This window comes from Mus musculus, chromosome 8, assembly GCF_000001635.26.
Source record: "Mus musculus strain C57BL/6J chromosome 8, GRCm38.p6 C57BL/6J".
NCBI classification, from domain to species: Eukaryota; Metazoa; Chordata; class Mammalia; order Rodentia; family Muridae; genus Mus; species Mus musculus.
In genome coordinates this window covers 4,251,689-4,276,644 of record NC_000074.6, presented here as the reverse complement: position 1 = coordinate 4,276,644, position 24,956 = coordinate 4,251,689, and the positions used below count along the sequence as shown (strand labels likewise).

Here is a 24,956-nt window from a genome sequence, read left to right as displayed (position 1 = left end):
CAAACAAAACAACAAAAACCCACCATTGAGATGTGAGCTATCCCAATTCTGTACTGAATGCTCCCCAATAGGCCTTTTTGTAGTCATCTTAATTTGTTTGTTTTTGTTTTTCGAGACAGGGTTTCTCTGTGTAGCCCTGGCTGTACTGGAACTCACTTTGTAGACCAGGCTGGCCTCGAACTCAGAAATCCGCCTGCCTCTGTCTCCCAAGTCCTGGGATTAAAGGCGTGCGCCACCACACCTAGCATCATCTTAATTTTATGTGTATAGGTAGGAGTTTTGCAGCATGTATGTCTATCCTCCATGACTGGTACCCTTGGAAGTCAAAAGAGGGTTTCGGATCCCCTGAATCTGGAGTTATAGGCAGTTGTGAGCTACCATGTGCGTGCCGAGAACGGAATCCGAATTCTCTGCCAGAGCAGCCAGTGGACTTAACTGCAGAGCCATCTCTCCAGTCCTCTGTCCTTTTGTAGTTCCCACCTTACCACGGATGGTCTCACAAAAATGCTTTCCTCCCTGAGCCTCAACAAGAGGCTTACCTGTCCTAAACTCTGCCCCCTCCCAGGCTGGATCGCAGAATCCTTGATGTCTTGAAGCATAAGAGACTTGGCTCCCAGAAGACCAATCGGGTTTCTTTCTCCTCTACCTCCCTCCTCCTCCTCCCCCCGGGTTTTCCCAGGCTGGTGCTGTTCTAGGCCGGCGCAGCCGATGACGCGATCGATGAGCGACGCAGGAAGGTCACACGGGCTCTTCCAACATGGCGGCGGCAGCTCTGCGGGGTGGCTGGTGCCGCTGTCCGCGGGTGAGCAGACGTGCGGGGCTGGTAGGGCAGAAATAAGGGGTCTGGACGCTCGGCTTTTAAGATCTCCTTCTCTTCAGTCCCGGATCGCTCTCGTTTTTTCTTATGGGTTCCACGGTTGGGTTAGGGTTCGGTCATTGGGTCAGCCGAGGCTTGGGAAAGTAGCAGGAAGGCCCTGGGGCGGGAACTGATCCCCCACCCCCTCTTCCCCGAATTCAGCGGCAATGCTCGAAGCTACCCTGGAACTGGTCACCTCTCACCTGTCGGTCTGTTCCCTCGTGCACGAGGGAGTCCCTGGTGTCTGGGGAGATGATACCCCATTGAGAAAACAGCTTGATGAAAGTTTGGTTTTTTCTCTCGCTCTTTAAAGTGACATTCACTGTTCCCGTTTGAATGTCAAGTCCTCAGCGGAGAGTGTTTCCTAAATTCCACTTCTAATGATCAGCGTGAAAGTGCAGGAAGTAGTTCTTGCTCTGGATAAGAACTAGAACTCTTGACTTAGGTCAATGTCCTGTTAATACACACTCAGAATATAAATATAGTTCTTTATATTGCTATTGTTTAACCCAGTCTCATTAGGTTAAGGAACGCGAAACTTAGATTAAGCAATCTGCTCACAGACGCGGAGCTAGTAGGTTGCTGATCTGGTCCAAAGCCCAGCTCAGTATGATTCTATCGCCAATTATTAGGAGGAAGGGAAATGTAAAACAAGTTATCCCAAGAGCAAACTTCAGTAACTATAGCCATACTGGTATGCATTTGGACCTTGAGAGCTTGTTTGGAGGTTCTACCTGGGAAGAGCAGGTATATGCTTGACCAAAGAAAGATCATCCTCTTTGACTAAATGTGCAACTTTGAGAAGAACACACGTGGAGCTGGAAGGAAGGAAGGAAGGAAGGAAGGGGGAAAATGACACCAAGTAGCTAGATCATTCAAGTCAACCCTGGCAGTCAGTGCAGTGATAAATGATACAGCCTGATCCTCTTCACTTCTCAACCTATGTGAGTTTGGGATGTTAACCAGTGATTACATAGCTAGGAAAAAGTGGAGAAGAAAAGTTTGTAAAATGAAAAGTGCTTCTGTTAGGTCATTGTGTTTCAGTGGACCTGTGCTGGACTCAACTGCACACAACTACGAGTTCATCATTTGGTAGGATCAAAAAGGGTCTTTCTCATGAGGTTACTGGATTCTCTGCCCAGAGGGGCTCTGTATTTAGAACCTTTGACCAGGGCATGACAGGTCTATTCCATAGTTTTCCCTGCACCAAGAAGTTGTTGGTTTGTCTTTGAAAGTTCTCCTCTGTAGTTGTTGGAGATAGGCAGAAGTGGAGTGGGCTTCAGTAAAGATTGGGTTACACTGTCACAAATATACTGCTCTTGTGGTTTCCTGGTACCTACCCACGTTCTCCCCAGTTTCAGGTGTGGGACTAGGTCCTGGAGGTGCTGATGCAACATATTCTCTTTCTACCTAATTACAGTGGCTTCTCGGATTTTTACAAAGATTGCATATTAGCTTACAACAGGCATGAAGTTAAGGTCAGCAAATGACTCATGGTGACCCTCAGAGTTACCCTCTTTTCTGAATGGCTCTTTCTCTTTTTCTTAACCAATTAGAGGTGCCTAGGCAGCGGAATCCAATTTCTCTCCAGCCACAACCTACCCCATGGTTCAAGCTACCAGATAAGCCGGCCAGGAAGAGAGCTGACACTGGTGAGTGACCCAGGATACCAATAAGCAGACCCAACAGAGGTCTGGGAAAAAAGGGTGGGGGCGGGGCATGCCAGCACCGTCACTTCAGGGAGTGTGGTGTGCTGCGGGTATTCACAATTACAGAGAGCAGCAGGCCTTGTTTCTGGATGTCCTGGGATATGCTTGCTCTACCTCCTGTTTTGTCAGCAACAAGGCACTTTTACACATACAGTTTGCTGTGATGGCTAGAAAAGGCCTCCTGTATCCTGCATCAGATTACATTCTCCCTCTCTGGCCTCTGTCTGTGAGTGTCTCACTAAGCATGGGTATTTAAATATGGGTATAGAGTCACTTCATCATACCTTGGGTCTCATTGTGTTTTGGTCACTATTCTTCGACCACACTTCCGTAAGTGTGTCAGTGACTGAGTCCTCAAGTCTGCATGCTGGCCAGAGCCTCTCCTCAGCTTCTTCCTGATCCTGTTCTTCGAACAGCCATTTTAGGAGTGGGGCAGTTCCCCGTGGTTCCTTCCCCTCTGCTGCTTTCCGTTGTAGATTGATAAAACATAGGGAGGCAGTTGGCCTTCAGGCATTGTAACCAGCCTTCCATTCATCAGCCACACGTGGCCACTCCCACTGACCATTTTCTTCATTGTAAAGATAAGGGTTGGTATAACTCAGGCCAGCACCTGTGTAGCTGAGGATGCCCTGGTCCTCTTGCTTCCATTTCCTAAGTGCTGCAGTCTTAGGTGTGCCTCACCTACAGTTTCGTGAGTGTGTGAATGTTTGTGAGTGTGAGTTTGTGGCCTTGCTTTGGTATCTTACTTTTGACAGACTATCTTTTAGAGCAGTTTTAGCTTCACAGGAAAATTAAAAGGGGTGGAGATGTGGCTCAATTGCTAGAGTGCTTTCCCAGCGTTCATAAAGCCTTAGGTTCCATATACTAGACATAGTGGTCCACAGTTTTCATTCCAGTACTCTGAAAGTAGAGGCAAGAGGATCAGGGACTCATGGTCATCTTTAGCTACTTAGCAAGTTAGAGGCTAAGTTAGGCTACATGAGATCCTGTACATAATAAATGTATTAGACTAGGCACCATGGTGCATGTTTTTAATCCTTGCACTCAGGTGGAGTTCTAAGTTCTAAGCTACCCTGGTCTACTCTACATAGAGAGTTCCAGCGTAGCCAATGCTTCATAATGAGATCCTATCTCAACATTCCCCTAAAGAACAAACAAAATTAATAAAAATTTCACAAAAAGTACAGTCTCCCTGGCCACTTTCTCCCCTTTCCTGTTCACGGGTTCCCTTTAGTCATTGTGGATGACGATGTTACAGTTGAACCAGAGTGGATACACTGTTGCTGTCTGAATCTGGCTACATTCAGGTTCATTGCTGTGTTAAACATTCTGTGAGAGTCTAAGGTAGATAAGGATTTGTCCCTATTGTAGAGAGAACACAGAACAGTCCCACTGACTAAGCATCATGGTGTGTATCTGTGACCTCTAGCACTTGGAAAGTGGGGCAAGAATATCAGAAGTTCAGCTACACAGCAAGTTCAAGACCAGATCCCAGACCCTATCTCAAAACAAGCTCCTCCACATAAATAGTAAGATGAATGTGTGGGTCAAAGTACTTGCTATACAAGCCTCAGGATTTCAATTCCTGTAGCCCGCTTCTCAAGTTTTCATACAAGCCATGGCACTTACATAATCATCATTATCTCCCAAATTCTTTTTTTTTTTTTTTAAAGATTTATTTATTGATTATATGTAAGTACACTGTAGCTGTCTTCAGACCCTCCAGAAGAGGGCATCAGATCTCATTACGGATGGTTGTGAGCCACCATGTGGTTGCTGGGATTTGAACTTCGGACCTTCAGAAGAGCAGTCTGGTGCTCTTACCCACTGAGCCATCTCACCAGCCCCCATAATCATCATTATCAAACAGTCTCTGTCTTCAGTGATCGTCTGGGCTCTGCTTGTTCATCCATCTTCTTTTAGACCCTTGACAGCCATCGGTATTTTTACTGTCTTTGAGTTTTGCCATTTTCAGAATCTCACACACATTTTGGCCTTTTCATATGATTATTAATCAAGATATTCTCCCAACAGGCCAGTCTGGTCTGGACAGTCTGAGACTCCTTTTTCCTAGTGATTCAGGTTAACAATTACAAGCAACTGCACTAGAAGCACCTCTGAGGCAGTATAAATACTGTGTCAGTAGTTGCTACACTGTAATTTTAGGGAATAACAAATAAAACAGGGCTGGAGAGATGGCTCAGTGGTTAAGGACACATATTGCTCTTTTGAGGACCTGAGTTCAGTTCCCAGCACCCACATCAGGTAACTTTAACCCCAGTTCCAGGGTAGTCTAACACCTTTGAGCTCAGTAACTTCATGCATTCGTGTGTGTGTGTGTGTGTGTGTGTGTGTGTGTGTGTGTGTGCGCGCGCGTGTGTGCTCATGCGCACGCATGTGTGTATATCCACCCCTCTGAGCACACGATTAAAATAGTAAAAATAAATCTTGACAAAAAAAGAAAGAAAGACTGAGTTCGAGGCCAGCCTGGTCTACAAAGTGAGTTCCAGGACAGCCAGGGCTACACAGAGAAACCCTGTCTCGAAAAAGAAAGAAAGAGAGAGAGAGACAGACAGACAGACAGACAGACAGACAATCTTCCATGTGTTCAGTTTTGGGTTTTTTGATTTTGAGACAATGTCTTGCTATGTAGCCTGAAACCTGTGATGTAGACCAAGCTGGCCTCAAACTCACTGAGATCCGAACCAGGTTTAATCTCAAAATCGCTGTGTCTGGGCCTCATTTTTTGTCATTGTTGTTGCTTAAGCTTATTTTTTTTTTATTTATCTATTTAATTAATTAATTTGGTTTTTCGAGACAGGGTTTTTCTGTGTAGCCCTGGCTGTCCTGGAACTCACTCTGTAGACCAGGCTAGGCTCAAACTCAGAAATCCGCCTGCCTCTGCCTCCTGAGTACTGGGATTAAAGGCGTGCGCCACCACTGCCTGGCTCTTATTTTTTAAACATTATTATTTAGAGAGGAGCATGTTTAGTGAACAGATGTCTCTTTTATTATAACAGAATTTGAATTACTGGAATATCCACGATGTACATGTGTGGAGGTCAGAGGACAACGTGCAAGAATCTGTTTGCTCCTTCCACCATGTAGATCCCAGGGATGGAGCTCAGTCTTTTAAGTGCTGGGATTACATTATGTGCTACTACACCTGGCTCAGTTTTGACTATACAGTTATATAAGACCATGTTCATGCAAGCATATGATTAACTTCTAGCATATTCCTCTCCCTAATACTCTTCCTTTTCTTGACCCTCCATTAGTCCCTTTTGTTTCCCCAGCTTTGACTGTACTTCTCTCTCTCTTTCTCACCTCACACACACACACACACACACACACACACACACACACATATTGCTTGATGTAGCTATAAAATCTCATACCCACAACTGAGCAAATGCACAAGGGTTTGTCTGAGTCTAACTTAAAGTTACTTAATATGACTTAATATGGTTATTTCCAATTGTATCTATTTTCCAGAACAGTACATAATGTGGTTTCCCCCACTCCCTGGACATTTTTTTTTCCTTTACATAACTCTGGCTGTCCTGGAACTCACTTTGAAAAACAAGGCTAGCCTTGCACTCAAATCCACCTAGCTCTACCTCCCAAGTGCTGTAATTAAAAGTGAGTGCCACCATATCCAGCCATAACTTCATTCTTTATGACTGAAAAAAAAACTCCATGCTCTCTGTCCATTTCTCTGTTGTTAGACACCTAATTTGGTTCCATTTCTTACATATTGTAACTAATGTGCCAATGAATGCCAATGCATGCAAGTTTTTATTTTGGACTTGTGGTTGATATCATCAATAGATACGAACCTGTGAACATATAGGGCCTACAATGTCATGTATCGTGGATGTTCCTGTAATTCAAATTCTGTTATAATAAAAGAGACATCTGTTCACTGTTAAACTCCGCTGTCAACAGAGGAGAGGAAATCGGACACTCAGTGGTAACCAGATGTTACTGTGTGTGCCTTTCTTTCGAGCCTCTAAATGTTCATTCTTGTTTTTCAATTTTATATTCTTTCTAGACCAAATCTTATTCTTCTGGGAGCAGAAAAGGGTTTTTGTCAGGCTTGCTAGATAACATCAAACAAGAATTAGCCAAAAACAAAGAGATGAAAGAAAGTATAAAAAAGTTCCGAGATGAGGCCAAGAAGCTAGAAGAGTCGGATGCTCTCCAGGAAGCCAGAAGGAAGTATGTGAGTATCTCAGTCCCATCTCTGTTCCCTGGACCAGAGCCACTGGGGGAAGGCAGCCAGGTCATAGCGCTGATTCAAAGGTGTCAGAGCAGGAGCAGGTTGCTTCAGCCTCCCGGCCGTGCAAGATTCTCTGTGGCACTGTAGTTAACTGTGCGGTTGGCTCTACCTCCAGCATTGTAGATAGCACAGTAGAGCCACCAAAGTAATTACTTTTGGGAATCATGGGACCCCTGACAGAGCCATAATGCTAATAAGAAATGGGCCATAATGCTGGTGTCCTTTAGTGCTCGCTACTGTCTCTTCTTCTGTGTGTGTTTTGTGTGCACATGTGCACATTTATGTATGTGAAGGCAGTGGACAGTGTCAGGTATCTGCCTTTCTTGATTGGTTGCTACCTTCTTATTTTGAGGTAGGGTCTTTCCCTGAACCTGAAGTTCAGGGGACTCTGTTGAACTAGTGAGCATTAAGGATCCACCTGTCCTGCTGCCTCGCATCACCTCACCCACCTTCAACACCAGACTAACAAGCACATGCTTGCCTCCCCTTCTTTATTTCACATGGTTTCTGGAGATGGAAGGCTCTCATCCTTGCATAGCAGGCACTCCATGCTCTGCGCCACCTCTCTGCCTGATTACTCCCTGGTGTCTCTTGAACAGCCATCTAGTTCTGGCCACTGGGATGTCTACCAATGAGCCGCTGAGCCTCAGAGTGCAATGCTCTTAGCCCGGGTCCTCTGCATTTGAATCTGTTGATCCCCACCAGTTCCCCCAGGAAGGCCTTTCCCTTCTATGCATTTCCAAGCTATTTATTTGGAGGATACAACTTGTGTGATGAAAGATGGCCTTGTCCCATCAGTAAAGAGTGAGTTATCTGGGAACACAGCAAGCCAGGGACCCAAGATTGAACTATAGAAATGAAATGGTATTGGTGTGTAGTGGTTGGCAGAAACATCTCTTCCCACTCAGAGAAAGACTCAGGGCTTGGGGATTCCATATTCTGGAGGTAGCTACCAAATGGACATGCATGGATATGGTGGCTTGAATAGGCATTGCCCCCATAGACTCACGTGTTTCAATGCTTACCCCATTGGGAGTGACAATATTAGGAGGTGTTGTTGCAGGAAATATGTCACTGTGGTGGGTGGGCTTTGAGGTCTCACATGCTCAAGCTAGTCCCATTGTGGCAGTTATTTTCCTGCTACCTGCGGATGTAGTTGTAGAACTCTGCCTGTATGCTACCATGCTTCCTACCGTGACAATAATGGGCTAAGCCTCTGTAGTGTAAGCCAGCCTAGTTAAATGTTTTCCTTTATAAAAGTTGTCATGGTGTATCTTCATAGCATAAAACCCTGTCTAAGACAATAGAATTGAAGCTCTTCACAGAGTTTAAGCAGCCAGTGCTCCTGGGAACCTTTGATTAGATGCTCAAGTTCACTGTTGGATCCAAATAAACGGAGGAAACTCTTTGATCCTAGAAATCCATCGAATCAGAAACTGTGCGTACCAGTGAAGCAATAAAAAAGAAGCTTGGAGAATTAACAGGGACAGTGAAGGAGGTAAGGCCCGAGGGCAACTTAACAAGGGCTGAAAATAGAATGGGAGGGGCTCTCCAACCCAATTCAGGGTACAGGTAGGTGTAGGCTCCTCCTAGAGGGATAATACTCAGTGCTGGGTTAAACATCCTCTCACTTTTGTAAATGTTTCACGTGGCTGGGAATTGCCATTCCACTCATGTCCATTCCAGGGAGCACCCTGAACTTAAAAGGTTGAATGCAGTATTCTTATTCTCAAGGCTTGCGATAGGCCTGTGCGACATCTTCCCCTCTGCCTCTGTCTCAGTAGAGTCTTGATGAAGTCAGTAAGAGTGACCTTGGCCGGAAGATCAAGGAGGGGGTAGAAGAGGCCGCCAGGACAGCCAAGCAGTCAGCGGAGTCAGTGTCCAAGAGCGGGGAGAAGCTGGGCAAGACGGCAGCCTTCAAAGCCATCTCCCAGGTGGGTGAGCCTGGCTCAGGCCAGGCAGGAGCAGGGACCGCCCCCCAGTGGTGGCTCTCAGCAACCACAGCCCTGTCCCCCCTGCAGGGTGTAGAGTCAGTGAAGAAGGAGCTTGACGAGAGCGTGCTTGGACAGACGGGGCCCTACCGCCGGCCCGAGCGGCTCCGGAAAAGGACAGAGTTTGCTGGAGCAAAATTCAAAGAAAGCAAAGTGTTCGAGGCTAATGAGTAGGTCCCAGACAGGCTCCTGAGTGGTCCTGGCCAACTGGTGTCTGTTCTCAAGGTCCACTGGGAGGTGCCAGTGCAAGTCTGTTTCTCTCTCAGGGTTTCTGGCTCCCTCCAGAGAAGCTGGGGTTTGAGAGATGGGTGAGGGGAAGAGAGAAGAGAGAAAGCTGCAGTTGAAGCTCCTGGATACAGAGCGGAGCCATCATCTGCATCCTCCCAGTGGTCAGAGGAGGGTGTAGCGTCCTGGGCTGACCTCTGCAGGGCTGAAGGTCACTCCAGCTGCCTGCCTTTTCCCACAGGGAAGCATTAGGGGTTGTGCTACACAAGGACTCCAAGTGGTACCAGCAGTGGAAGGACTTCAAAGATAACAACGTTGTATTCAACCGTGAGTGTGGCCAGCCATACACTAGACAGAACCCCACTTTATAGAAGGAAAGATGGGATCAGACAGGGTTAAATCTCCTTAAATCTACCCACTAAGCTACCTGTAGATCCTGTCACTAAGACGCTCGATAAGAGAACAGTTAAGATGTCAGGAGCCCTGGGATTAGCAGAGGTGGTGTCCCAATTTTTGTACAGCTTCTGAGAGGCTGTAGCTGAGCTCTGCATTTGGGCAGGTAGGTGGATAGGTAATCCCCATTCTGAGACGAGGAGGCAGGCTCAGGCCCAGAACTGACCCCTGTCAAGAAGAGGAGTCTTGCAGGAAGTTCTCAGACTGGAGTCAGGGTGTCTCAGCAGAAGGTCCCTCCTCTAGCTCCTTCCTGTGTGTATCCGTAGGCTTCTTTGAGATGAAGATGAAGTATGATGAAAGTGACAATGTCCTCATCCGGGCGTCGCGGGCCTTAACCGACAAGGTCACTGACTTGCTAGGTGAGTGTGGCGTCAGGGCTATTCTTTCTTCCCTGGCTACAGCCAGGTCTGGAAGCTTAGCCCTAACCTGAGGGCTCCTCTCCTTGCAGGAGGTCTTTTCTCAAAGACAGAAATGTCAGAGGTGCTAACGGAGATCCTGAGAGTGGACCCAACCTTTGACAAGGACCACTTTCTTCATCAGTGTGAGACTGACATCATCCCCAACATCCTAGAGGTGCGAGCCGCGCCATAAGCCGTGGTGGGGCCCTGGCCTGCTGCACCTCCTCCCCATCTCCCCATTCTGGATGGCACCCTAGGAGTGACTTGCGATTACCTCAGAGTCAAGTTACCGAGGCTCGAAGATATTTACCTCCGGTACAGCTCCGGTCAGGTCACAGTGCAGCCTGGGAGCGACGTCTCTTAGTCTTCCCCAGCTATAGAAGCTCCGTCCATCCTGCCATGACGGTTAGGGTTCTCACCAGGGGACACAACCCTTTCCTGTGCTCAGTGCTGGCTCCAGTGAGAGCTGTGGAGGTCTCTTGCCTTCTCCAGGTTGGGTTTCTCTGTTTTTGTGGTCGGATAGTCATGGCTCTTGTCCCTGAAGCTCTGTATTGTGCCTCCTGGTAAGGTGTTCTTGAAGCCATTTCCAGACATTGCTGGGAAAAGTCTAGGAGCCCCAACTTTTTAGGCATTGGGGAGGAGCAGACAGCAGACTCTCATTCAGACCTAGGGCACCCTGGCCATTTATGAGCCAAGCAGGCCTGGAGCCAGTGTCTCTGGCAGCCCTGACATTTGCACCCAATTGTTCTTGCCTCTTTGCTTGTAAGGCAAGAGAAGGCATCTTGTCCAAGCCACAGAGCAGCACACCCGTCACTGCTTCTCCATCTCTGCCTCTCTGCAGCACTCAGAAAGGCAGAATCTGGGGATCGTACTCAGCTCAGCCAGGCCTTCGTTACACTACCAGGAGAAAGCCCACCGCCCCCGGCCGGCCTTCTACCTCCGTGTGCTTTCTCCTCTCCTCTCTCTCCACTTCCCCAGCTCCTTCTCAGTCTTTGGGTGGGGCTGAGAGGAGGTGGGAAGGGAGCTGTCACCAAGAGCAGGCAGCCTCGTTAGGGCAGCACCACAACTGCTTCTCTCTGAGCACCTCCCTCACCCTCCTCAGCATAACTACCTAGGTTTGTGTGGCTGTGTCTTCTACCTCACTCCATAGCCTGCCTGGTTTCTGACTGCAAAGCCTGGTCCTCAGAGAGGTATACCTGGAAGACAACTAACTCCTCCACTGTGAGGACCGCCCCCCCCCCTTGCCATTCCTTGTCTTGCACTCAGAAGACCAGAGCTATGTGAACAAAGTGAAGGGGGGACACCCACAGCTGCTTGTCACCCAACCTCGCCTCCGTCTCTTCCCCAGACCCAGGCTGGTGGGCAGGGCTTCAGGGTCCCCAGGGAAGGCTCTTGCATCCTGCTGCAAAAGCTCGCTCGGCTTCTCGTGCTTACGTCTTCCTTCTCCTGTTTAGGCCATGATTTCCGGGGAGCTTGACATTCTCAAAGACTGGTGCTATGAAGCTGTGAGTACCATTTTTCTCTTCAGCCAAAGAGCAAAGCAAAACAAAACCAAAATCTGTCAGAAGGGCTAGGGTGTGTCTCAGGGCCAGGCATTTTCTAGCATGTATGGTGTCTTGGGTTCCATCCCCAGCAATGCAAAGAGAAATAAGTAGATGACTGATAGGAAGGAAGGAAGGAAGGAGGGTCGGTAGATACATAGATTGATTGATTAGGTGGCTCTGGCTCCCCATGTCTGGTGGGAGAGGGGTCTTCGTATCTGATATAGTTGGTTCCCACAGAGCCCGGCAGCCCGCCCATCTGTCCTTTCCTCTGCATGTGATGCACAGGTGCCCACAGATCAGGCTTAATGCATGCATGAAGGCTAGGTTCTACTTAATGCATGCATGAAGGCTAGGTTCTACTTAATGCATGCATGAAGGCTAGGTTCTACTTAATGCATGCATGAAGGCTAGGTTCTACTTAATGCATGCATGAAGGCTAGGTTCTACTGTTGAACTCTATCTTCAGCCCTGTAAAATAATGGGGGTGGGTGGATGGCATGTGGCCTATGTATCTTTGTATGGCATATGAGTATATGCATATTTACATGTGGGTAAAGGCACGTGTGTCTGGAGGCTTGAAGAAAGGCTGATGACAGTTCCTCTCCACCTGAAATGGAGGCAGGGAGTTTTGCTGAACCTATGGTTTGCAGTTTCCTAGCTAGCCAGCTTGCCTGTGAGCTCCCTGCTTCTACCTCCTGGGCACTGGATTTACAGACGACGCTTCCACACCCCTCGTCTTTTGTGTGAGTTCTTGAGATCCAGACTCCACATGCTTGCACATAAAGTGTTTACCCACTGAACCACCTCCCCGGCACCTAGAAACTAATTTTGGTTAAAGAGAATCACAGAAATGATTCTTTGGTTTTCGAGACAGGGTTTCTCTGTGTAGTTCTGGCTGTCCTGGAACTCACTCTGTAGACCAGGTTGGCCTCGATCTCAGAAATCCGCCTGCCTCTGACTCCTAAGTGCTGAGATTAAAGGCGTGCGCCACCACTGCCCGGCAGAAATAATTCTTGACACAAATATATAATTTCCAGGGTAGTTGTCTTTTTTTTCTGCACAGTTTAAGTGGCAATGATCAGGACCCCATGAAAGATGGCCTGGGATGTGCAGGTTGGGGGCGTCCCATGCAGGAAGGTGATGGAAGAGCTCACTGGAATGTATAAGGTTTCCCCTGGCACTGCTGAGCCCCATACATGGTGGTGGCAGGTGCCTCATGGTGATTATGAGTTAACTGTGAATACTGAAGTATTTACAATGACCCAGCAGATTCCCCCCTCTAATAAGATAATGTAACAAAGATTAAAACAGAAATGTGGGTAGACTTCCCGGCTGAGGAAGGACATTGTGTCCTAAGGAGGCCCTAGCTACTTCCCAGAGTCATGGCTCATCTTAAGATCCCAGGGTCACGGTCAGAGCAGGCTGTGGGGAAGCCAGTATCTTCACTGGGAGCACATGCTGTCTGCTCTTTCCTGGCAACCTCCCTGTCTCCATGGAACTCCTGCTCTCGTCTGGTCTGCTCAGGCCACCTTACCTCACCCTACCGGCTTCTGGCTGCATCTCCAAGCAGGGTTGTGAGGTTTTTGTTTAGTTTTGTTTTTCTTCCAGCTTCTTTGTGTGAAGCAATCTGGAGCCTTTTTTTGGCTCATCCTATTCTGTCCCGAGCTCACAAACAACTTGGGAAAAGCAGAGGAGAAGATCTGTCAGGTTCTCTTTTTAACTACTCCCCTGCACTGGTGACTAAGCCAGTGGGCATTAGGAGAGTTCTCTTCCTCTTCCTCCTTCCTCCCTTCCTCCCTCTCTCCTCCTTTGGAACCACGAAGTCCTGGCTGATCTTCTCTATCCAAGAATAGCCTGGTACCCCCAGAACACAGCTGAAATTGTAGTTGGCTTCCAGTAAGGTGTTTGTAAAATGCTGCCTTGAGGAAGCGCTGGGTGTGGGGCATGGCACTTCTACCTCATGTGCCAGAAGCCACGAGTTTGCTCACTAGCACTGACACACCAGCTGTGGAGACCATGTCTACCATCCTGGCACTGGGGAAGGAGAAGCAGCAGAGACATCGTTTTTTCATGGTTTTGTTTTTTTTAAGATTTATTTATTATGTATATAGTGTTCTGCTTCCATGTATGCCTGCAGGCCAGAAGAAGGCACCAGATCTTATTATAGATGGTTATGGGCCACCATGTGGTTGCTGGGAATTGAACTCCGGATCTCCAGCCCCAGGCTCATTTTTTGCTTCATGGCTACCTTGAGCTACATGAAACCCTTATCTCTATAGCAATAAACAGCAGAAACCCACCAGGTAGGGTTGGCACTCCTTTGTGTGTGTATAATGTGTTTGTGCCACAATGCTGTGTGGAAGCCATAGGACAGTCTCCAGTGCTGATCCTCATCTCTTATCTTGTGTGGGACAGGGTATCTTGTTCACCACTGTGTGTGCACCAGGCTGGCTGGCCAAGGGTTTCCAGAGCTCCTGTCCCCACTTCCCATCTCACTTCAGGAATGCTGAGATTACATACGCCCAACTTTACATGGATTATGGAGATTTGAACTCAGGTCATCATAATTGTGCAAAAAGTGCTTAATCACTGAGCCATCTCCCCAACCTAGCACTACTGCTTATTCGAGCCACTCCCACTTCTGTTCAGCATCTGTTATTTCTGAAGTCCAGAAATGCCTTCAGGCCATTTCCTGTCTTAGTTGACTCCAAGCTCAAACTGCTCTCCTTGTGGCTACATGTCCCCCAGGCTCTTGGGGCAGTGGAGGGTGGCACGTTGGATGTTCTGTGAGAGAGGCTACTTAAGCTGTGAGTTCTAGGGCAGCCCAAAGGGTTGGGACAAATCCTAGAAACGGCATTTGAATCCAGGCCAAGATTCCAGGGGAGGTGAATCTGGGAACAGTAGAGATCAGCCAAGAGTCCCCCAGCTTACCCTGGGAGTGTACTTCGGATGATGCTGTGAATTACCCACTACACTGATTAATACTGATCCTACTTGGACGTATGGCTCTTTCCATAATGAGAAGTGTGCAGGTCTGGCCAGCCAAGAGTGGCATCCTTCTGGGCTTGGACTTGTGCTCTTGGCTTCTGCCAGTTTGGGTGTTAGGGCATATAAAAGTGGCTATACCTCTGGGTGTAACCCAACCCCTATCAGTGGCTGACTACATGGGCATATTGCCTCTCATTGCAGACCTACAGCCAGCTGGCCCACCCTATCCAGCAGGCCAAGGCTCTGGGCTTCCAGTTCCACTCCCGAATTCTGGACATCAGCAATGTGGACGTAAGTCATCCCCAAGGAAGCAGACAGTCAGAGTGAAGCAGCAGCTGACATAGCCTATAAATGAAGCCAGACCTGCCGATCCCCCATACTCACGGCAGGGCTGCTTGGGCTACAGAGTGAGTTCCACACTCATCTAGGTAACTTTGTGACACAGTTTCAAAAGAGAAAGTAAGACAAGGCCTGGGGATATGCCAGTGCTAAGAGTCCTGGCTTAGCATTTGTAAGGCACCGGCTTGAATTCCTAGGATGGTAACAAACAAAACTGTTGACCTGCCTCTCAAAGCTTTCCGTATTTCTGCGCTTGAAGTGTAAGTGATTTCCAGCCAAACAATGTGGCTTGAGTGATTGGTTGATGTTTGGTTGGTTTTGAGGAGAGGGCTGGTCTGTGTTTGTGTGCACATATTAGCACACATGCTATTCATACAAAAAATGAAAAATAAAAACAAAATTCTATGCGGTGAGCCAGGCATCGAGAGACACACCTAGAATTCAAGCACTCTGGAAGTTGAGGCAGGAAGATCCCATGAGTTTAAGGGTAATCTGAGCTAAATGACTTTATTGTAAAATACTCTTTGTTAGTGGGTGTGGTAGCTCATGCCTATAATCCCAGCATTTGAAGGCTGAGGCAGTGGGATTCAGGCCATTCATAACTATATTGTGAGTAAGGCCACCCTATGTTACCTGAGACCCTGTATCAAAATAAAAATAGGCTTTGCATTACCTATTAATTACAAAATGAAGCTAATTTTGCTTACCTGTACTTGGCTAGGATGCTTATTTCATTTGGTGTTTTAATGAGTTTTCCATGATACTTTCAAGCGTGTTTATCAGGACGCAGCTCATCCTGCATCCAGGATCCTGTGTTATTGGGCAGGTGCTGAGCCCTTGAGCTCCACTGGCAGTGGTGCCCCTGCCTCTGCAGCGTGGGCCCCTAACAGGCAGTTCAGCTTCCGTCACCAGAACTTCTTACCTCGTAGGAGCTGCAGGCAAAGTGGAGCCAACTTCCTGCCTTCCTTCACCCCTTGGTTTTATGAACCTGCATGGACCCAGTCTGGGAACAGAGAAATCCCACAGTTGAAGGCCTGGAGTTGCCCATGAGAAGGAGCTCATTGGAAAAAAATCACTCCTCTAAAGTCGGGGAGGGTGGTACCATACCTTTAGCACGGCAAAGTGTCAGACTATAGGACAAGTACAGAGTGCAACTTTGGGGCGTTTCATCTCCAGGGTTGTGAGCATTGGGTGGAGGTGTACAGTTCTGAGGCCTGTACTTGTGTGTTTCCTGCAGCTGGCCATGGGCAAGATGATGGAGCAGGGCCCAGTGCTGATCGTTACCTTTCAGGCCCAGGTGGTGATGGTGATCAAGAACTCCAAAGGCGAGGTGTATGATGGTGACCCGGTGAGTGGTAATCAAGGGAATGGAGGTTTGGGAGTGCTTCTCACATACAGGGCCCTGTGCATTGCACGCCTCCCCAGCACAGAGCCAGGCAGAAGCACCACAAGTACGAATTGAGAGCTTTTTGAAGTCAGAGCACCGTTTCATCTGACCACTGACCAGAGCCAGCAGCCCGGGAACCCCTTCCCTGTCCCCCTCAGTAGCCCTTCTTTCTGTACACCCACCAAGCCTGACCCCTCACCCTGCCCGGTCTTCACAGGACAAGGTGCAGCGAATGCTGTACGTGTGGGCACTCTGCAGAGACCAGGAGGAGCTCAACCCTTATGCTGCCTGGCGCCTTCTGGACATCTCAGCCTCCAGCACAGAGCAGATCCTCTGAGGGCAGCAATGGAGTCTAGGCAGCTCGAGGCTAGACCATCATGGGACAGACACACAGAGACACTTTGCCACATCTGATACAGCTGTGAACAAGCTTCTGCCCCAAGTTCTTCAGGGCAGCTGTGAAACCAGCTGGACAAGGGAAGAGCTTGGGGTGTCTAGCAGGATGGGGACTGTCTCCCAGTGCGTCCGTCACAGGGGTTGCTGGCAGTGTCAGAAGGCCCCAGCCCAGGACTCCTGTCGGGTGAGGCCTGGCCTGCTGTTCTAAGTAGTCCACTGGCATTGCCTTCCAAGCCACTTTAGGTCCTTTTGTTTTGTTTTGTTTTTGTTTTTAAATCAGTGCTCTTACTTCCTGTACATAAGCCTAAGATCTGGACCTAATAAAACACCAAAGCGCAGAAGAGCAGTTTGAACGGTTTGAAGTGTACCTCTCTGCTGGGAAGGCTGGGACTGAGGGCCTGTCAGAGACCTAGGTCAGTGAAGGATTGTAGCCAGAGAGAGTGCTGCTTTCTCGGGCCAACACCCTGCCCTTTTGTGGGAAGAATAAGCATCCCAGCTGTCTGGGGTCTCAGTTGAATTCGGGGTTCCCTAAGGCTTCGGGGCTTAACTAACAGAGACTGGGGTAAGGGGTTGCCCGGGAAGAATACGGATACAGACACCGAGGTTAGGAGAGGCTTCCGTGGGAGAGGCGTAAATGCCCATGTCCTGGCGAGGTCCTGGGTGCTCTAGGAGCTGGAAGCTGAGGCTGTCTGGGCTGGCACAGCGGTGGGAAGGTTCAGCCTTCCGATAGGCAGGCCGGGGCGGGGTCACAAGCCCAGGCACCGCTCCTAACACAGCCACCACCCCCTCGCAGCCCCGCCCTCGTCGCCATGGGAACAGCCGCGGCGGCTGGGCTGGCGCGCGGCTCTCCTTCCTCCCTCGGTCTCCACCGCTCCAGGGGCGGGTGGGGTGGGCTGAGCCGGGGCTGCCACAGCCTCCGCCGCTACCACTGCCACCCGGGAAGACCAGAGCAAAGCAGCGCACGAGTTCCGAGAAAGAGAGAGAGAGAGGGGCTGCAGGGCGGCCGGTCCCCGTCTAGGACCAAGGGTGAGGGGGGCGCGTTGTAGCCCGGGAGTCGGCTACGGTGGGGGAGGGGGGTCTTGGGCCTTGGAGAACAAAGGGAGCGGGGCGGGGACCAGTTCAAACAGTGCAGCTCTGGTCTCTGTCCCAGCGCGATCGCACCTGTTGTGCGCGGGCTGGGCAGATCTAAGCTGACCTGTCCCGGCTCTCAGCGACCCCACCTGCGCGCACCGCTGGAGTTGAGTCCCCGCGTGGCTGTGGCGGCGGAGCGCACAGGCGGGGCATGGGCGTAGCCCGGAGACGACAACACGGACAGAGATGATGCTGTGGGATACAGCAAAGGGGCTACTCCAGAAGGGGTGGATGGAGGTGCAGGAAGGGCATAGCCTCATCCCCGCGGACCCCGGGGTGGGTACCCCTCTCTCCTCAGAGCGCGGCGATGTGAGCTATGAGTTCGGCGTGGACACTATCACCGGAGCCGCTGCCGCCGTCGACGGGGCCCCCGGTGGGCGCGGGCCTGGACGTCGAGCAACGCACGGTGTTCGCCTTCGTGCTCTGCCTGCTCGTGGTGTTGGTTCTGTTGATGGTGCGCTGTGTGCGCATACTGCTAGACCCCTACAGCCGCATGCCCGCCTCGTCCTGGACCGACCACAAGGAGGCGCTCGAACGCGGGCAGTTCGACTATGCGTTGGTGTGATGGGGAACCAGTCGGGGCAGGTCCTTAGGGTCATCCCCGTGGAGGGGTGCCACCAGCCTGGACTGTGCTCAGGGTTATGCCTAGATGCCCTAGCTCGAAGTTGAGGGCGTTCGGAGAAGTCCAGTCCTTACCTACCTTAGCTACCCATCTTCCTTCCTGGCCAGGCCAGAACCCCACCTGGTGCCTTTATCTACCCTGTCCCCTTCTCTCTACATACTTATCCTCATTGCTGATCCCTCAACACTGAGTCCCTGGTGAGTGAAGGACCCCGCACCAACCTCAGCTTTCCCCAACTACCAGGCATGCTACATTCTTTCCTGGAAATGCGGACACCTCTTATCTCTTATTTCTTTGTTATGGTCATCCTCAATTTCAGTGCACTCCTTGAGTCCTGGCCCTGGCAGGCAGGCTTTCTTCGACTCACATTGGACGCTGCCTACCTATAATGCACGGTACAGTTTGCCTCAGAGACAGACCCAGAAACCCCACCATGGCTGCTGCTTGTGTTGATAATATCTGGCACTTTATGTGCGGGAGTACAAGCAGGCTCATCCCCTTCCCAGACTCGGCCCCAGCACAGGTTAGAGTGCCTTTCCTTTGTCCCACCTCTCCCATGTCCCCCTTGTCCCCATGCCCTTCCCTTGCCTTTCACACCTCCCCGCCTCTGAACCGTGGCAATTATAATAAAAGCTATTATTGAGTGCTTACTGCATGTGAAGCAGATTGCTGAGTTAACCAGTCCTGTTCTTAGCCTGTTTGCTTCTGAGGGTTTGTGACAAACAGCCAACAAGCCAAGCTCCTGTTAGGATCCCCCATTCTACAAGCCAGGGGACGACTGGAAGTCCAAGCCGCTAAAATAACTTGCCCCCAAGCCATTGATCTGGAATCAAAACCCACATCTGCTCTTGCCTTTGACTGCTGCCTAATCCTGCAAACACCCAATTTCATACACAACCCTTCAGTAGCTTTGGAGGTGGGGGGCTAGTAACCACCTCCAGCCCCTCCCCCATGGTATAGTTGAGACAACCCCACACGGGGGGGGGGGGGACTATGGGGAGTTAGCCTAGAGGTTATTTTCTAAAACCATACCTATAACCCCCAAACTCCTGAGCCTGGTCCCTCTTGTCCCCATCCAGTGTGTCTTAGAAGCTGTGGGTTTGGCTTTGTGAGGCTGTGACTAGGGAGTGGGCTGGCTTGGCTCCACAATCTGCCTGGGAGATGTGTTGAGATCCTCAGGGAGCCGTGTGCAACGTGTGTGGGGAGAATTGAGCTTTTCTATAAAAGGAAAGCCATGCGAAGGCACAGCTCAGAGAACAGAAATTTTACTCTCAACTTGTTAGGCTTGGGGGAGGGTGCTATGGTGGGAGGGCATCTGTTTCCCCAAAGAGACCTAGCTCCCCGGGCCTGTGCAGTACTCCATACCCACAGAGCAGGTGGAGCTTCTGTGGAAAGAACTACAGCATAAAGGGGTAAGTGGTCTTGGGGTTCAACCATAACCGCAGCCACTCCCTGCAGCTCTGTAGTCCACACTATCCTAAAGCTCCTCCAGGTCTGCCTCCCTCATCCCTGTATTTCTCGGGGTGGTTAAGGTTCCAGCCCCAGTTTCAAGAGACACTCCCTTCTTCCTCCAGCCCTCTCTCTGCTAGTCCCCCTGGCAGTCCTCTCCATGGAACCAGGGCTTTGCTCCATCAAGTGGGCCACACGGCCAACTTCAGTCATCTATAGAAAACTTGCCCCTAATACCCATCCCCACAGAACCAGCCCTGCTTTTCTCTTCCATCTACATTTGTCAAAGAACCATCCACATGGTCACCAAGGAGCTCCTTATGCCAGATTAAGGTCACTCCAGAAAACAGCTTTGTAAATTGCCATTAAGTTTGTGAGTGCATGATATAGGTGTACATGCATGTTTATATAGCATGTGTTTGGCCAAACAACTTTCAGGGGCTTTTTTCTTCCTCACCTTTACATGACTTCAAGGATTTGATCTCAGATGCCAGGCTTCATACCAAGTGCTTTACCCCTGAAGCTATTTCACCAGCCCAGGTACCAGCTTTTGCCAGTGACAGCACTATCTCCCCTGGCATTTCACTCCAGCTCCCAAACTGTGTCATTTCAGAGCCCCCACTCTTATCTTTATGTCAAAGGGGGAATCACAGCTAGGTAGATGATAGCTTTATTGAGGGTTACAGGACACCCCAGGAAAAGGTGAAGAGAACCATCCAGAGGTCCACTGAGGTGGGGAGAGTGTGCTGGGGGGGATCCAGATGCTAGAGCCACACACAAAGGGGTAATGATGTGCTGCTATTATGGCAGAGAATAGGCACAGTGGGCTAGAGACACTTGCCCCAATCTACCAGTGCAGGAATCCTGCTTTGTGTAGAGCCTTCCGTCTCTCCAGCCCTCATTCATCACAATTGTGCTTCACTTTCTAAGGCTGCTGGTGTATACAGCATCTGAAGGCTTAGCCTATGGCTGAACACTGTGTCAGGAAGTCCACAATCAAGTTCCAACACCAGTGGTGCTGGACTGATGTTCTGGGCAAAACTCAGCACATCTCGTCTGCTGTACTCTTCACCTCGAAGGGCTGGGGGCCTGGCTCACGAGGCCCAGGGGTACCAGGAACGGGTTCAGTGGGCAGATCCCAACTGCTTTCCAGGCCAGCCTCGGCTCTATGGGCTCAGAAGCTTGAGGACTAGCTTGGTCAGGCTCCTCTGGCCCTGTGGAGCCAGTCCCTCCATCTTCAGTCCCAGGCCTGGGCCTCTTCTCTCCAGGGAGAGCGGTCTGGGGAGCCATCAGTTGAGCATATGTTTTGGTCATATGTTCCAGCAGGGCCGTGCAAGGCAGGTGGGACAGTTCCTCTGGAAGTGCCATGAGCAGGTTAAGGACCACAGCTGACTCTGGTAGAAGGAAAGGAGAAGAATGAGAGGACAGGTTTTAACATCCCCCAGACAACCCCCTCGCAACACAAACACAGTATAGCCCTCTCCTCCCTAGTAGCTCTTACCAGCTGCTGAGAGCTCAGGGCCATGGCCACCTCTGGAGGAGAAGGAAAGGTATTTGTAGATCTTCTCAAAGTCCACAGCAAGGTCTCTCTCTGTGGAGGATCCAGCCAGGGACTTGGTTGGGGCATCAGGGTCAGGGACAGTGACCTCTGAGGCAAGGCCAGAGGTCTCAGGGTTGGCTCCAGAGGCCTTAGGGTCAGAGACAGAAGCCTCACGAGTAGGGTCAGCAGCAGTCATGGGGACAGGCCCAGAACCTTCAGATGCAGGATCCTTCTGCCCATCTTGGTTGCTCAAGAACACCAGTGCCTTTCCACGGGCCTTTGTGGGCTTGCCTGGCCTGGAGTGCAGGAGGCTGAGGGGTTCTGCAGCAGCAATGGTGAGCACCTAATGGGGAAGAGCCGTCAGGGCAGGACGGGAGGAAGTCTTTCATCTTCCACTGCTAGACCTAGAATGGACCCTCTGCCTCTGCACGCTCTGAAGGTGATCCACACAAGAGATGGCCATAGACACTATGGCTCAAGTGTCAGTGCCTGGCTGGAGTTACTGACTTTGTACCAGATCTACATTTCTTTCTTTTCTTTTTGGGTAGTGTTAGGAGGGGCCTGGCAATTCTCTACTCCTTCAAATTTGGAGATTATATACAATACCACTGCCTGACTAAACCCAGTGGCTCTCTACCCCTGGGTTATTGATGTATAGGGCATCCTGGTACCCTATTAATAAACACCCTTGGACTTGCCAAGGGAATGGGCTTACCTGGGAGAAAGCTGCAGTCAGGGCTTCCTCCATTGGGCCTGTTAGTTTCTCAGCAAGATCCATCCATACCTGGGTGAAGCCAGTTGGTACATGGTCAGTCTAGGGACAAGCCCCCAGGGGTCCCAAGTTTTGCTCTTTCTTGTATTCCTCTGACCAGGTTATCCTCCCTCCCTAAGAAGCCAGCCTTGGCCATCCCCCACCTTGCCCTCCTGCCTCACCTCTACCGGGGCTGGGAGCGGTGTTCCTTGATGCCTTGGCCCCTCTCTGCCACCTGGCTGCATCTTCTGAATGGCCTCTCGAACCACCCGGCCCTTGAGCTGCTGGATAAAGCGACAGATCTGGGGAGGAAGACAGGCTGTGAGCTCAGAAACAGAGGCAAGACCAAAGTCTACCACCTTGCTGTTCTCAGGCCCTGCTACTGCTCCCTCTCCTGGACTAGTCCAGCGTTGTGCATTCCCAGAACTGCTGGGACTTGAGCCAAGGCCCCAGTGTGTGACCAAGCTACCTAATGAAGATGTAAAAGCTAGGCCTATTCTTGTTCCTTCCTGGAGCCATTGTTTGCTCTTATAATGAGAACTAATCTGTTCACTTCCACTCCACTCCATTTTGTAGATTCTCACTTTGGTTGTACTCAAATTAACTTTTTTTGTTGTTATTGCTGATATTTTTTTTTAAGACAGCATTTGCTGTCCTGGAACTATGTAGGTTGGGCTGGCCTTGAACTCAAAGAGGTCCACCAATGAAAGGATCCCAGGTGCTAGGATTAGAGGTGTATGTCACACACCGGGCTACCAACTCTGCCTTAATCCACGCCCCACCCTCTCTTCCACTCACCTCCACTCCCCTACGCTTAGCACGCCGACGTTTCCCGCCCACACTCTACAGCCTCACAACTCTCCACAGCCTTACCCACAGACTCACTCCACCCAGTCGTAACGCCCCACTCCCAGGCTTTCCCACTCACATACCACCTCTTCATGCTCCACTTGCCATATTCACTCACAGACCCGCAGTCGGGCAGCACGCCATCGCAGCCCCGCCCCCGAACTCCTCCCACCCACTGCGCCGCAGCTTTACCAGAGTTTAGCCTCACTCTAAACCTCACTGTCACCCGCCCCTGATCAGTCAGTATTCCTTGGTCACCTCCATGACCCCCTCCTCAAATTCCACCCACACCCCCGCCCTGAACTCCATCTTGCACGCAAATCCCGCGCGCCGCTGAGATCCGCGACGGTCCACCCACCCGGCCAGCTCCACCTTAGCACGGCCGTCCCGCTCCCCGGCCCCGGCCCCGCCCCCAGCACCAGGGCTTCACCTCGGCCTCGCTGCGGCCTCGCAGCTCCTGGGCCAGCTCCGCGGCGTCTGGCTCCGGCTGGCCCCGCCGAGCCTGAAGTAGTCTCAGTAGATGCCGCATCTCGCGGGGGCTCCAAGCGGTGGGGCCCGTAGCTTCACCTACGTAGCGTGCTGGGACCCTCCGCCGTCTCTGCGGTGGCTTCATAGCGGGACACTGCGGGGCTCTTTCCCTAGTGGGCGGGGCTACGGAGGCTGAGGCGGTCTGCAAGAGCACTTCGCGGAAGTTAGCAGACCGGGGGCGTGGCTCGCGTTTGTCTGCTGCCGGGTGTTGCTACAGAGACTGAGGCGGGCAGAGGGATTAGTGTTTTATCTGCGTTTTATGTCACTCGTGAGCTGCAGCAAAAAACTTTAGACCCTATATTTCCGAACTACGTCATGAAGTCCATACTGTGTGCTTTGCTTTTCATAGAGAAGTGGGCAGATGCCCTCAAAAACGTGGGCTTGCCATTTGTGAGGCAGTGTCGCTCTATGTCATCTTGGCTGGCCTGGATCTCGATATGTAGACCAAGCTGGCCTCAAACTCACAAACTCGTCCTCCTGAATGCTCCGTTTAAAGGCACGCTCCTCCACACTTCTTCACCAACCAATCTTCCTTCACCAACCTTTAATGCTCATTTCTAACACAGACATGGTGGCTCACAACCAACTGCAGTGTACACCCATATGGTTTACATACACATACATAAGGGCAAAAGGCATAAATCGAAACAGATCAACCCAAGCTTGCCACTATTCCCAGCATTTGGGAGGCTGAGACAGGAAGGCCGCTGAGTTTACAGGCTAGCCTGGGCTCCAATGAAAACCTGCCTTGCAAGAAAAATAAGTCTGGGTTATGGGGGCAGACAGCCCTAGACACTTCTGAGGGGATATAGTATTGCCAAGCCTGTTTCCTCGTTGGTGGATTAAACCCGGAAGTTCCTTTATTGCTGTATTAGTCAGGGTTCTCTAGAGTCACAGAATGTCTCTCTATTGAGGGAATTTATTGTGATGACTTACAGTCTGCAGCCTGACTAACCCAACAATGGGCAGCTGTGAATGGAAGTCCAAGAATCTAGAAGTGACTCAGTCCCCACGAGGCTAGTTGTTTCAGCTAGTCTTCTGTAGAAGTAGGCTCCAACAGATGTGCTGGCAATTAAGTGCAAGCAGGTGAAGAAGAGTGAGTCTTCCTTCCTCCAATGTCCTTATGTAGGTCTCCAGCAGAAGGTGTGGCCCAGATTAAAGGTGTGTACCACCAAGCCTGGATCTGGGACCTGCTTTGTCCCCAGCTGACCTTGAACTCAGAGATCCCCTTGCCTTCGTCTCCTGGGATTAAAGGTGTGTACTACCTTACGTGGGCCTTTGCTTTTCATGGCCACTATGCCTCAAGATCTCCATGCTAAAATCCAGGTCAGAAACTTGTGTCTTCCAGCCTCAAGATCTGGATCACAGGTGAGCCCTTTAATTCTGGATTGTAGTTCATTCCAGATATAGTCAAGTTGGCAACCAGGAATAGCCATTACATTTGCTTAACACAAGGATGAGACTCGAGTTTGAGGAGGTTGGTTGAGGGACATGGAAGTAAAGAACAAAGAAGGTCCA

The 24,956-nt window shown here is 50.3% G+C and overlaps 3 protein-coding genes across 4 annotated transcripts; 2 read left to right on the top strand and 1 right to left on the bottom strand.

Moving 5' to 3' along the window:
• The first annotated feature begins 739 nt into the window (after positions 1-739).
• On the top strand, positions 740-16,914 carry Timm44 (translocase of inner mitochondrial membrane 44). The gene is made up of 13 exons (NM_011592.2): positions 740-802; positions 2,413-2,508; positions 6,620-6,790; positions 8,265-8,345; positions 8,632-8,781; positions 8,869-9,008; positions 9,305-9,390; positions 9,783-9,875; positions 9,965-10,089; positions 11,369-11,419; positions 14,648-14,737; positions 16,023-16,133; positions 16,390-16,914. Exons 1-13 carry the CDS (start codon positions 758-760, stop codon positions 16,507-16,509), a joined length of 1,359 nt encoding a protein of 452 aa, NP_035722.2. The 5' UTR covers positions 740-757; the 3' UTR covers positions 16,510-16,914.
• Positions 16,915-17,370: 456 nt separating this feature from the next.
• On the top strand, positions 17,371-18,999 carry Ctxn1 (cortexin 1). The gene is made up of 2 exons (NM_183315.2): positions 17,371-17,594; positions 17,998-18,999. The coding sequence occupies exon 2, from the start codon at positions 18,016-18,018 to the stop codon at positions 18,262-18,264; it is 249 nt and encodes an 82-aa protein (NP_899138.1). The 5' UTR covers positions 17,371-17,594; positions 17,998-18,015; the 3' UTR covers positions 18,265-18,999.
• A 1,425-nt stretch (positions 19,000-20,424) lies between these two features.
• Snapc2 (small nuclear RNA activating complex, polypeptide 2) lies at positions 20,425-23,543 on the bottom strand. 2 transcript variants are annotated; one of them, NM_133968.1, is made up of 5 exons: positions 23,341-23,543; positions 22,244-22,363; positions 22,026-22,094; positions 21,272-21,653; positions 20,425-21,164 (listed from the first exon to the last, which is right to left on the bottom strand). In NM_133968.1, exons 1-5 carry the CDS (start codon positions 23,521-23,523, stop codon positions 20,839-20,841), a joined length of 1,080 nt encoding a protein of 359 aa, NP_598729.1. In that variant the 5' UTR covers positions 23,524-23,543; the 3' UTR covers positions 20,425-20,838. The 2 variants fall into 2 exon arrangements, with proteins under 2 accessions (NP_598729.1, XP_006508746.1); XM_006508683.4 differs by lacking the exon at positions 23,341-23,543 and adding an exon at positions 22,994-23,269 and having other exon boundaries at positions 20,828-21,164.
• Positions 23,544-24,956: the final 1,413 nt, after the last annotated feature.

Coding starts and splice junctions, on each gene's coding strand:
- Snapc2 (NM_133968.1), bottom strand. CDS start 23,523: ATGAAGCCACCGCAGAGACGGCGGAGGGTCCCAGCACGCTACGTAGGT. Junction 22,364..23,340: donor GAGGCCGCAGCGAGGCCGAG/GTGAAGCCCTGG, acceptor CTTCCTCCCCAG/ATCTGTCGCTTTATCCAGCA. Junction 21,654..22,025: donor TGACTGCAGCTTTCTCCCAG/GTAAGCCCATTC, acceptor CTTCCCCATTAG/GTGCTCACCATTGCTGCTGC.
- Timm44 (NM_011592.2), top strand. CDS start 758: ATGGCGGCGGCAGCTCTGCGGGGTGGCTGGTGCCGCTGTCCGCGG. Junction 9,391..9,782: donor TAACAACGTTGTATTCAACC/GTGAGTGTGGCC, acceptor GTGTATCCGTAG/GCTTCTTTGAGATGAAGATG. Junction 9,876..9,964: donor CAAGGTCACTGACTTGCTAG/GTGAGTGTGGCG, acceptor CTCTCCTTGCAG/GAGGTCTTTTCTCAAAGACA.
- Ctxn1 (NM_183315.2), top strand. CDS start 18,016: ATGAGTTCGGCGTGGACACTATCACCGGAGCCGCTGCCGCCGTCGACG.